The sequence below is a fragment of the Myxine glutinosa genome, chromosome 6 (genome assembly GCF_964187855.1).
Source record: "Myxine glutinosa chromosome 6, kmMyxGlut1.1, whole genome shotgun sequence".
NCBI lineage: Eukaryota > Metazoa > Chordata > Myxini > Myxiniformes > Myxinidae > Myxine > Myxine glutinosa.
Window position 1 is genome coordinate 57,295 of NC_136266.1, and position 14,034 is coordinate 71,328.

General features: G+C 34.3%; 1 protein-coding gene across 1 annotated transcript; it reads left to right on the plus strand.

Moving 5' to 3' along the window:
* Positions 1–11,065: 11,065 nt before the first annotated feature.
* Positions 11,066–12,603, plus strand: LOC144892485 (uncharacterized). The gene is made up of 3 exons (XM_078779451.1): positions 11,066–11,193; positions 11,316–11,598; positions 11,722–12,603. Exons 2-3 carry the CDS (start codon positions 11,353–11,355, stop codon positions 12,370–12,372), a joined length of 897 nt encoding a protein of 298 aa, XP_078635577.1. The 5' UTR covers positions 11,066–11,193; positions 11,316–11,352; the 3' UTR covers positions 12,373–12,603.
* The last annotated feature ends 1,431 nt before the right edge of the window (positions 12,604–14,034 follow it).

A 14,034-nucleotide genomic window follows, 5' to 3' on the forward strand; every position in this document is an offset into this window, starting at 1 on the left:
TTCCTGTTATAGCATTTACCTTAAAATAGTCTTCCTTTTTAGTAGAGTTTGAAATGATAATCGTATCATCCAAATCATAGATACTATCAATCGCTTCCATACTTGTATTTATATAGCATTAAAATCGTTGAAACCCTGACCCAAGTATTTTAATGATTTTTTGTCTTTCTTGTGAAGATAGTTGAGTTTTTCCTTTTTTAATTTCTTTGATTGCTTGTAATTTATGAGACTCCTTTTGAGCATCTTTTATACTCTTTATAGCACCCGCAACTGAGCCCACGGCTGAAGCAGTTGAACCAATTAGGTCTTTATGTTTAAGGATGGTTGAACCAATACCCATTAGAGTATCAATTATCCCATCTCCTTTATTTCTAAATTGATGTCCCACACCCCGTTGTCTCTTTGGTTTATAGTATCCTCTACCAAGAAACATACCTTCACCCTTATAGTATGGTGAAAGGAACATCCCATCCCCTGTAATTATTTTATATTTTCCCAACTCGTGTTTTCTCACAATAACCATTATTTATTTATTGAAAAACTTCACGTAGGTGAATTCTGATGGATATAATTTCATCATTAAAGGATATCATATGATTATCTTGGTCGGTTATCCTAAAATTTACTCTGTATATGGTTTTTCCTGACACAGGTAAATAGACAAGATTTTTTGGTTCCATATTAAATTTATAACCAATCGGGGTTGAGTATGCACTGAATGAAAATATTGTATTTGTTCTTATTCCATCGTTATAAGCACCATCAATCAAATCACAATGAATTAATACTGAATTTATACTGGAGGATATTTGAATGACATTATCACTGTAAGACGTCCCGTTAGTTTCAATCTTTTTAGAAGAGAAACCCAATAGCTCTCTGAACGAATTTTCAATCGTGAAATCAACTTTATAATTATTTTTAAGTTTAATAGTTGATTTTGAAGTGTGTTTTTGAATATCTATTACAATATTTTTTGGTTCATCACCTTTTTCTTTCATAAGGCGAGAGACTTCTGAAGATATTTGAGAAATCTCATAAGCTCCGGGTGAAACGGTTATAGTTTTATATCCACTTCCTGGATTATAACTAAACTTGTTGTTTTTCTCTGTGATATTAAAAAGGGTATTGTAAGTCTCCATTGACAACAAAGAAGCCTCATATTCTTTTGTGGGGTCAAGTTGTAGTGGGTAAGGGAATGAAGCTGTGTAATCACTCGTTGTGAAATCAAAACTAAGAATTATGCTTCTCATCTTATTTAATATCTAATAAAATATCTTTGTATTGACATTTATTAATTATTTTCATATTCATCAACTGATCTAAAATGGCGGATGCTTCATTAAAACAATTGTTGTTTCCAGCCTTCTTACTACCTAACAACAATAATAACCTATTAACTAATTGTGATGGGTCATTTGGAAGAAAACTAACACCCGAACCAAGCTTACTTAAAGCATCAATAATATGTTTCTCCTTCTCATTCTTCTTACTTTTACCAGCAACAGAAACTCCATAATCAAGTGCTTTTAGCAACTCAATATACTCTCTATCTTCCTCTCTTTCCATATCAAGCGGTTCATCAAAATAAGGTGAATTAGCATGTCCATCTTTTGTTAGAAGAAACATTAATCTTGGGGTTAATTCAACATTTGGTTGGTCAGAACTTAAGAACACCAATTTATCATTAAATATCAATAACTTTTCTTTCACAAGATGGAACTGTGCTGGTTCTTCTGTTGGAATGAGACCTGCTCTGGTTTTTGAACCCTTCAAATATTCATTGTTTTGAAGCTTCTACAATATAATTGGAAAGTTTATTTACCTTCTCAAGATGCCGAAATAATCCTTCATCATCATATTCTAATTCTCCAAGTTCTTGCTCTGTCATTTGACTAAAATCTTTGAGCATTTGAAATTTTTTCGGAGTAAATTCTACTGTGGGAACTGTAGGTGAAATCGTTTGTTGAGTTTTTTAAAGTGGTTTAAAAAATTTCTCTTGTTTTCTTTCAAAGGCTTCTTCACCAGTTAGTTTCTGTCTCCTTTTCTTCTTTATGTCTTCCTGTTGCTTTACAACTTTTGAAACCAACTCTTGATGTTCTTTAAACTTTCTTACTCTTTCTTCGGTATTCATTTTCTGTATTTATTTATTTAAAAATATCATTTAGTATCTCATCTTGTTTCACAACAATATATTTATATTTTCCAATCGTATGTTTCATATTATTTTCAAATTCCTTCTTACTACATAATGTAGAACAATTATCTCTCCAAAAATTATTTGTATCTATTGAATTTAACTTAAATAAAATAAAAGTATTAGCATTGTTTCTTATTGAGCGCCGAGGGAGTTGAAAATATGACTGACTAAGATAAATACAATTACAAGAAGAATGTCTCCCTCTTGTATAGTAGCTATCCATTACTGTTTGGTTTCTCTCATTAACACAATCATCAAAGATAACGAGGTTCTTTTTTGATTTATCTAAATCTTGAGGTGAAGGTATATCATCCATATTATCACTGAGAATACAAGTTATTGGTTTTGGTTTTGATTTTGATTTCTGTGTATCACAAAATAATTGTATTATATCATCAATATTATAATCATTTAGTTTGTTTTGAAGTTTAAATAAACCGATAATATCTTCCTTTTTAAGACCCGCATTAAAACCCTGTGAGAGTAGTTGATACTCGGGTTGAAAACTTGACTTTGTAAAAATTATTAAATTATCATAATCTAAAAAATTAGGACTAAGGAGCATCTTTAAAAGTAAACAGGTTTTTCCACATCCGCTTGAACCGACTATTAGACATCTCAATGAATTTGGAAGATTTTTATGGTTATTAAATTTTATCTTATTTTCCCAAACGGGTAAAAAATCATTCATTTATATATTTGGAAAACAAGTCATCTAACTTTTTTTGAGTTTTTTGAGAAACTCTATATTTTATCCTGAGTTCAGGTTTAATTTCAAAATAATCCATTATTTTGTTTATATAGTATCTTGTATTAACATTTCCATTAAAATTATTTTGAATAATAAATATCATTAAACCCTTATACATTTCCTCAATACAAATAGTCTCTTCCCTTGTAAGAAATGGTGTATTATCACTTATCAGTGTATCACCGTAATACTTAACATTCATCTCTCTTATTAATCTTGTAAAGTAATTCATTTTTGGTTCTAATTTAAAAGAGTTATATATTTTTCTATATTTTTTATTATCATTAATTAAAATTAAATCACAGAAAATACATTGTTTATATGAACCCTCATTATTAAGCCCTATTCTACCACAATGGTGGCAGATTTCTAATTTATCATATGGAGAGTCTGGAAATTCTAAATATCCTTCAGAATTTATCATATTTATAAAGTAAAATTATACTTAAAACAAAGTGCCTTTTTTAGAGGCTTTTTTAAAGATGAAACTGTGCTTAAAGTAAAACACAAAAGACAAATTTCAATCAATCTCTACTTCAGTGGAAGATATAGAAAAATATGTCAAAGATGTTAAATTGAACAAAGATAAATATGGACATTTTTGGATTAAACCCATAATGGAGAATAACATGTGTCCTTTTATTAAATTTATGGGACAAGCTATGTTAATTAATAACTCTATTAAAGTAAATTTGACAAAAGTTTCTCCACTACTACTAACAATTTACTCAAAGCTTGAAAAGGTCATTGATAAAGAAGCTTTGAAAATGAATGATAAGACCATCGACGATTCTAGAGGAAACATTTGTATATTCTTTAATAGACCCAAAGATGTGGGTGAAATTAATAATATGAATATTAGTGGTGAACTATCATTCCGTACTCTGATTATTAGAGATTATTTGAAAATAACATTTAATGTAAAAAATATTGTGGTTATTAGTTCTAATGAAAGAAAATATATAGATATTGATGGAAGTTTAATGGTATGTAAATGAGTGATATTAACAGTCAATACTCTGAGAGTTATTATACTGAGAGTCTAGGATCTGAAGATAGTTATGATACTAATAGTTTGTGTTCAAATGATAGTTATGAGAGTAGCTTTATTGATGACTCAGATAGTGAAATTGAAATTGATGAACTAGAGTATCTAAACTTTCTGGCTAATACATAGACGCTTTACTTTAAGTAAAGTTATATACATAAAACGTGTTGAAAAGCTCAAAGGTGTTTTACTTTAAGTAAAGTTATATACATAAAACGAGTTGAAAAGCTCAAAGGTGTTTTACTTAAATAAAGTTATATACATAAAACGAGTTGAAAAGCTCAAAGGTGTTTTACTTTAAGTAAAGTTATATACATAAAACGAGTTGAAAAGCTCAAAGGTGTTTTACTTTAAGCACAGTTTCATCTTTTAAAAAGCCTCTAAAAAAGGCACTTTGTTTTAAGTATAATTTTACTATATAAATAAATATGATCAAAGCAACGTATTGCGACGTTTGTGAACAAGAATATAAACAATACAAAAGACACCTTAAAACTAACAAACACACATTTAATCTACTTCACCTACTATCTCCTATTCAGAAGGAAACAAAACACTGTTCTGCATGTAATAAAAATATCCTCAAGAAAGGCTTCGAAATACATCTTAAAACAATTCTACATTTATCAAATTTTATTACAACTAAAAACTCTGATGGCGCATTCAAAGGACATATTAAAATAAGAGTCTTTAACTTCAAACCTCCTGAACCAGAGTCTATAGTTGATGCTGTATAAATAGTTAAACCTGCTGTTCAAACGTTGATTGAAAAAACACTAAAAGAAATGAAACCACTTAAATTTTATATGGGAGTAAAATTAGAAATGACAAAGGACGAAGGAGTTATAGATACACCATACATGAGAACTGAGCCACACTTTATATCTTCATATCAAGATTTTAAAACATCAGGAGTCTATGATGAACTTATTAAACAAGAGCAAGATGTGGATAATTCAATCGTAGGAAGTGGATTCAATATAGGAAAAATTATTTACATAGACATTCATATTCTTAAATCAGATCCTCTAAAAGCTTCTTCCTACATTGATTTACCCAGTGTTATCAAAAATAGAAAAGCAGTTATCAATATTAAAAATAAAGACAATAAATGTTTTCTCTGGTCTATTCTAGCACACTTACATCCTCCACATTTTCATGATGAAAGAGTATCTCATTATAAAAAATATGAGAATACATTAAATACGAAAGATCTAAAGTTTCCTATGGCTTTAAATGATATTCCTAAATTTGAAAAGATAAATAATTTATCAGTTAATGTTTATGGTCTAACAGAAACAAACAGCATTCAGGTTTTAAAGCTTTCTGACAATTGTAAACAAACTCATATTAATCTTCTATATTTTAATTCAGAGGAAAATTCACATTATACATACATTAAAGATATTGCTAAATTAATGAAACCACAAGTATGTAAAAGAACAAATAAAATATATATTTGTTTGCGTTGTCTTAATTTCTTCCATACACAAGAAAGATTAGATAAACATTCAAATTATTGTGGTGAACATAAATCAACGGTAATCAATATGCCTAAAAAAGGCTCAAATATCACATTCAAAGATGAAAAGAAAAAGACAAACATCCATTTGTTATATATGCTGATTTTGAAAGTATTCTAGAAAAAATAGATACTGCTTCTCCAGATCCAAAAGAATCATACACAAATAAATATCAAAAACATACTCCTTGTGGTTTTTGTTATTATATCAAATCATCCGTTGGTGATAAATATAACAAGTTAGAGGAGTATAGAGGCTCAAATACCCCAGAGGAGTTTGTGAAACGACTAGAAAAAGACTGTGTCCGATTAACTAAGATAATGAGAGAAACTAATAAACCAATGTCCTTGACGAGTGAACAGAAAAGGGAATTTAAAAAAAACAATGTTTGTCATATTTGTGAGGAAATAATTGGTGAAGGTCTAAAGGTTAGAGATCATTGTCATCTCACTGGTAAATATAGAGGTCCAGCTCATCACAGTTGTAATATTAATTATCAACTCCCCTCTTTCATTCCTGTCTTTCTTCATAACAACGCTCATTATGATACGCATCTATTTATTAATGAACTTTCAAAGACATCTGGACACATTTCAGCAATTCCTAACACGGATCAAAAATACATTTCATTCACAAAAACAATTCACACATCTCCTATTACTCATATCAGATTTCTTGATACATTTAAATTCATGGCAATTCCATTGGCTAACTTGGTTCAAAATCTAAAAGAGTTTCCATGTCTTTCAGAGTATTTTTCAGATAAAGATTTTCTAACACAAAAGGGAATTTACCCCTATGACTATATTAGTGGGGCGGCTTAGCCCAAATATTCAAAAGAATTGTGCATTTTGTGAAACAAGCACCAAATTTGGCACAAATGTACATTATTATGTTGCGAACATTTTCAGATTTTGGGCCACTTGAAATTCCGTAATTTTTTTTTTCAAATTTTTTCAAATTTCGTAATTTCAAATTTTTCGGGTGACACCGTCACAATTTCGGTCTTCGAGGCCGGCCGATAGGCAAAGTGTGACCGGAAGGGACGAGGTTCTCCTGACCACGTGGCCCTCGATCTGGGAAGCGAGAGGCATTCCATTAGTGGACGCGCCCCTCACGCCCGACTTTTGGGCGGCCCCGGCAGGCCTTTTGTTTTGACGTTCCGTGACAGGCCCCACACCCCCACCTCCGGGCCGACCGGAAGCTTGTGCTGAGTACATCATACCTGAACAACTCAGTGAGGCAGAACACAGCAGTGCACACCAGGGTGACCCCTTCAGTGCATAAACCAATTAACCTGTCCACTACAGGGCATATAGAAATGAAGTTATTTTCTGCATATAATAATAATATAAGTTCAGTTCTATATAACAATTTCTGTTATCACCACTACCACTACAACTACCACTACTACAAGCTTTGTCTGGAATTTTGTGGACTAACAGACAAACAGACATACAGACAAGCTGGGATCAAAACATTACCTCCTTCCACCATTGAGTGTAGAGGTAAACATCATGGAAATTATATCATGCCCTAGATTTAATTCATGCTTACCCGTGTATTTGCTTCACTGGTTCACAAGGTCTTTTGCATACATGTAATTCAGACTCTCGTCTTCATTGCTGACCACACAATGTTCGCAACATATTAATGTACATTTGTGCCAAATTTGGTGCTTGTATCACAAAATGCACAATTATTTTGAATATTTGGGCTAAGCCGCCCCACTATATCGGCCGGCCTCGAAGACCGAAATTGTGACGGTGTCACCCGAAAAAATTGAAATTACGAAATTTGAAAAAATTTGAAAAAAAAAATTACGGAATTTCAAGTGGCCCAATATCTGAAAATGTTCGCAACATATTAATGTACATTTGTGCCAAATTTGGTGCTTGTATCACAAAATGCACAACAGGTTTGCTATGCTGCTACACTATATGGACTCATTTGAGAGATTCAATGAAACACAACTTCCTTTAAAAGAAAATTTCGACAACAAATTAAACAACAGTCATATATCTGATAAAGATTATGTACACGCACAAAATGTTTGGGAAAAATATAACATCAAGAATCTTGGCGAGTATCACGATTTGTATCTCAAAACTGATGTGCTTTTATTGGCCGATGTATTTGAAGCCTTTAGATCTGTTTGTCGCACTGGATATGGATTGGATCCTGCTCACTACTACACAGCACCTGGATTGGCTTGGAGCGCGATGTTGAAAATGACAAAACAAGTTTTGGATTTGATAACCGATGTCGATATGCTTTTGATGATTGAAAAGGCAAAAAGAGGTGGAATTTCACAAGTATGCTCGAGCAGATACGCAAAAGCAAATAACAAATATCTTCCAAATTATGATTCAACGAAAGAGAGTTCTTACTTGATGTACTATGATGCAAACAACTTGTATGGCTGGGCAATGTCTCAAGCTCTTCCTTATGGGAAACTAAGATGGGTAAAGGAAAAAGACTACACAAAAGTTTTACAAGATGTATGTATATCTACACAAAAAGAATTGGATGATTCAAAGGTTGGTTATTATTTTGAGGTTGATTTAAAATATCCTGAAGAACTTCATATCAAACATAAAGATCTTCCATTTGCTTGTGAGAAAGAAAGTCCAAAGAAAGAATGGTTGAGTGATTATCAACGATCGTTTGATATAGGTGAATCAACAGAAAAATTACTTACTACATTATATAACAAGAAAAATTATGTACTACACCAAAGAAATTTGCGACAATATTTATCAAAAGGTCTAAGAGTAGAGAAGATCCACAGGGTTCTAAAGTTCAATCAGTCATTGGTTAAAGGGGTACATTGATTTTAATACACAAAGAAGAACAGAGTCAAAAACAGATTTTGAGAAAGACTTTTATAAATTGATGAATAATGCGGTCTTTGGTAAGACCATGGAGAATGTGAGGAAAAGACAAAATATCAGACTAGCAACATCTTGGGAACAAGCATCAAAATTAATTAATAGACCGAGTTTTACTAGAGCTGAGGTCTTTACTGAGAACTTTTGTGCGATCCATTTGGTTAAAGAGAGTATTGAAATGGACAAACCTATTTACATTGGAACATCAATTCTTGACTTGTCAAAGTCATTAATGTATGATTACTTTTATATTAATCTAAAATCAAAGTATAAGGATAATGTGTCATTGTTGTATTTGGATACTGATAGTTTTATTTTGAAAATTAATACTGATGATGTTTATTCAGACATGAAAAAGGACATTAATATCTACTAGGGCATGCCCGTACTATATATATGCCCGTACTATATATCTATCTAAAATTATATCCCCCCCCTCTATTTACATGAAATGGTTTGGTCCATTCGCAACGCCAAAGCGAACGGCGAACGGCTTGCGAGTACAGTGACAATCCCCCCCCTCTATTTACATGAATGGTTTGGTCCATTCGCAACGACCACAGAACCCCCCCCCTCTATTTACATGCAATGGTTTGGTCCAAAGCGAACGGCTTCCGGAGTTTGGTAAAGAAATCGCCATCGCGTGCACAAACGCGCAGGAAAGCGAATGAATCGCAAATTCGTTTTTATTAGTTGTAAAACATAGTTTAACGCCAACATAGTTTGCAAACGTGAAATAAATGAATACGCTCTCAAATGTGCCATCCGAGGCAGAGTGTGCCCGCCACGTTCGGCACACGCGATCGTTCGCTGCTCTCTGATTGGTTGAATCGTTTTTTGGACATAGCTCGGTAAGTAATTGTCCGATTAATATGAAACCTTGAAAAGGCACATCCTCGGGTCCCCAGCAATATACCTGGCAAGTTAAAAGTATATCGGACCCGTGGTTGTCGAGAAACAGCGGTCACAGACAAACAAACAAACGTACAGACAGACAGACAGAGATTACTGGAATTATAGATAGATGATACAAGTAATTACTGTCCAGAGAGTGAGTTGTTCTCTTCTAAAAATAAAAAGGTGATTGGAAAGTTCAAGGATGAATTAGGAGGAAATGTTATGAGTGAATTTGTGGGATTGAGGTCGAAGGCTTATGCTTATAAATACATTGTGAATAACGTTGAAAAGACTGATAAGAAGTTAAAAGGTGTAAAGAAAAATGTCATTAAAGAAACAATAAACTTTAAGGATTATTATAACTGTTTAACAACAAAGAAAGAAGAGTTTCGAAAGATTAATGGAATAAGAAGTTATAAACATCAATTATATTCAGAAGAGGTGAATAAGAAAGCATTGGGGGCTTTTGATGATAAGAGGTTTATTTTAGAAAATGGAATTGATAGTCTCCCTTATGGTTATATAAGTATATAAGTGATAAGATATATAAGTGATAAGATTTATAAGTGATAAGATATAAGTGATAAGATATATAAGTGATAAGATATATAAGTGATAAGATATATATAAGTGATAAGATATATATATAAGTGATAAGATATATATATAAGTGATAAGATATATATATAAGTGATAAGATATATATATAAGTGATAATTTAAAAAGGGGGGTTAGGGATTTTAACGGGCTACCGCCACCTTTTTTACTATTATATAAATGATAGAACCAAGTATCAACCAGACTAAAGAGTGGAGGTGTAATCAACCTTGGTATATAAATGGAAAACATAACGAATGTGAAAAATATCAGATTCAAGAGGTTGAGAGAATCACTGGTCAGAAGGTTCTCAAGACGGATAAACGTATTCATTTGTTAAGTGGGGTAATGGAGGGCGGGAAGAAAAATATATTAGAGTGGAGTGAGAACTTTAATGGTTATCAATCGGATAATAAATATTATAATTTTAAAATGGTATGTGGGAGAGGAGGAGGTCAAACAAGAACCCTCCGTGAAACATACCACTTTATACTTTCACAACAAAAGGTTAAGGAACCTGTATACTTTATAAATATACTTGATGGGGATGAGTTCTACAGGAGAATGGAACTCTTTAAAAAGTTAGAAAGAGATAATATATTTATAGGCTCATTAGTAGAGTGGTCTAAGGAACTACATTACAGTTTTTTCCGATTGCATAAACACTAAAATCAAAAGTATTACACAATTATCAAAACCTTACACTCAAGGAGCAAAACATCGGCCCAGATTTGCACCACTATAAGCACAATGTCAGCCTCACACCTTTTACAAAACAATACACACAGTGATTTGCAAAACACTAAACACACTTGTATACATTAGACACAGAAGTATATCATGATGTCACTTCCTTGCAATTCCAAAGCACGGACTGTCAAATTACCACACCTATGAGCCAATCGGTTAAACACAGCCAGCAGGTGCGCAAACACACGATTGCTTAATTGTAGACACACCAATCAGGTTTAAGCACTATAAAAATGCAGCAGGTGAGTTCACCTGTCTTCAACCAAAATGGAAGGAGTCAGAAGAAGAAGAGTGAGGGTGCCAGGGGGAATCCACGGAGGAGGAGAAGGCGGTAGAGGAAGAGGAAGACCTGAAGCAGGAGGAGAACATGCTCAAAGAAGAAGAGGACCACATTTATCAAATGAAATTCGCGCAACACTAGTTGACCATGTCGTGAACCACGGATTGGCGCTGAGGGAGGCTGGACTAAGAGTTCAGCCAAATCTTAGCAGATATACAGTGGCATCTGTCATTAGGACATTTCGACAAGAAAACAGGTAAACTAAAATCTGTCGACAGTTTACAGTAATCAGCTGCTTATTGCATGCACCATATCAGCACTTTTGATACCCCTTCCTGTGACATTTACAGTAGGTTACATGTATTTTTTTCTACATAGGATTGAGGGTCGAGAACGACAAGGAGGAAGGGGGCCCATGTTCACGCAAGAACAAGAGAGAGAGATCATAAACATGGTTTTGGCCAATAATGCTATCAGGCTCAGAGAAATTCAAGCCAACATTATCGGTGACCATGCCATTTTCAATAATGTCCATCAGGTCTCTCTGTCAACACTGGCACGCATCCTGAAAAGACATCAGGTTCAAATGAAACAAGTTTATCGAGTGCCTTTTGAGCGGAATTCAGAGAGGGTCAAACAGCTGCGGCATGAGTATGTGGAGGTATGTATTGTTCACTTTAGCACTGTGATGTTGCATACTGCACACGTAACCTTTTTACATGTAAATTTACTGTATACTAGATCTATGCTGAACTACACAATCTTGTCTTTCACTGTATTTCAGAGAGTTTTACAGATGGATGCTGAGGAAATCCCGCATGACTTCATATACATAGATGAGGCAGGGTTCAACCTCACAAAAGCAAGAAGGAGAGGCACAAATATCATTGGCCACAGGGCTATAATCAATGTCCCAGGGCAACGTGGGGGTAACATCACCCTTTGCGCTGCCATTGCACAGACTGGGGTCCTCCTCCGTCATGCCAATATGGGCCCTTACAACACACCTCACATTCTCACATTTTTGGACCGATTGCACAACATCGTCACAGCAGTAAACCAAGTGCACCAGATGCAATACATTGTCGTCTGGGACAATGTGTCGTTCCACCGCTCTGCTCTGGTCCAGAACTGGTTTCAACACCATCCACAGTTTACAGTACTATACCTTCCACCATACTCTCCGTTTCTAAACCCAATCGAAGAGTTTTTCTCGGCATGGCGGTGGAGGGTTTACGATCTCCGGCCCCAAGCTCAGGTACCCCTCATTCAGGCCATGGAGGAGGCCTGTGACCAAATCGACGCCGCAGCTGTGCAAGGATGGATCCGACATTCGAGACGGTTCTTCCCACGTTGTCTTGCCAATGAGGATATCGCCTGTGATGTTGATGAAATTCTCTGGCCAGATCCAGCTAGGCGAAGAGATAATGTCTAGTATTTTCTGTACTGTATTTTCAGTTTTTTTCATATTTTTTTTTCTTTTTACTGTAATTGTAACCTGTACTGGATACAGTATTTTACGTTTGTCTGATATTTGTTGAGCTTACAGTGTTATGCACACTACTGTAGTAGCATGACAACTGGGACATGTTTTGTTGTGATTCTCCATGTTGACATGTTGACTGATTTGGGTATATGGAGAGAAATAAATTATATTTTCATCAGTCTGCAGCATTGGTCTTGTGTGGTGTTTGGTGAATTTATTGTATATTTGCACTTTCTCTGTGTGCTTCCCTTGCAGTACTCTAATCGCTGAGAAGTAGAATTGCTAAAAGTGTTTTAGGTTCGCAACAGCAGTGTGTAACTGGTTCAAACAGAATTAAGTCATATGAAACGTGTGTGTTTCATATGGTAACAGAATATGGTTTTTATAAATTAGTGTATAGTTTTTACAAGAGTGTTTCATTTTGCAAAGGATCTGAGGTGTTCTGCTACTTGTGTGTGTGGTTGTGTGAATTGTGTGTAGTGTTTTGACAAAATGGGCCCTGTTTTCAAAATCGTGTTTAAGCAATCGAAAAAAACTGTAAGGGGCTAGTGGGGGGAATAGGGTAAAAATTACATGTAAGAGAGAAGGATCATAGGTTCATAAGGTGAGAAGAATTATAGGTTCATAAAGGAAGAAAATCATAGGTTCTATGGTGAGAAGGATTATAGGTTCATAAGGTGAGAAGGATTATAGGTACATAAGGCAAGAAGGATTATAGGTTCATAAGGTGAGAAGGATTATAGGTTCATAGAGGGAGAAATAGAGGTGTTTATGATTTTTGAAAAAGACAAGGGGGTAAATGACATTAGATAGGGATTTCCCATGTTAAACGAAGGTGTCCCAGAAGCAACATTTATCACCTACTCAGGAAACCACTTTTGCATTTGTGTTAGTGTTGAAAAACCACTTTTCGCACTGGTGTTGGTGAAGGAAACCACTTTTCGCACTTGTGTTAGTGTTGAAAACCCACTTTTCGCACTGGTGTTGGTGCAGGAAACCACTTTTGCACTTGTATTAGTGTGGAAAAACCACTTTTCGCACTTGTGTTATTGTTGAAAAACCACTTTTGCACTTGTATTCGTGTGGAAAAAACACTTTTTGCAATTGTGATAGTGTTGAAAAACCACTTTTCGCACTTGTGTTAGTGTTGAAAAACCACTTTTCGCACTTGTGTTGGTGCAGGAAACAACTTTTGCACTTGTATTAGTGTGGAAAAACCACTTTTCGCACTTGTGTTAGTGTTGAAAAACCACTTTTCGCACTTGTGATAGTGTTGAAAAACCACTTTTCGCACTTGTGTTATTGAAGGAAAACACTTTTCGCACTTGTGTTAGTGTTGAAAACCCACTTTTCGCACTTGTGTTAGTGTTGAAAATCCACTTTTCGCACTTGTGTTGGTGCAGGGATCCACTTTTGCACTTGTATTAGTGTGGAAAAAACACCTTTGCCCTTGTGATAGTGTTGAAAAACCACTTTTCGCACTTGTGTTAGTGTTGAAAAACCACTTTTCGCACTTGTGTTGGTGCAGGAAACCACTTTTGCACTTGTATTAGTGTGGAAAAAACACTTTTTGCACTTGTGATAGTGTTGAAAAACCACTTTTCGCACTTG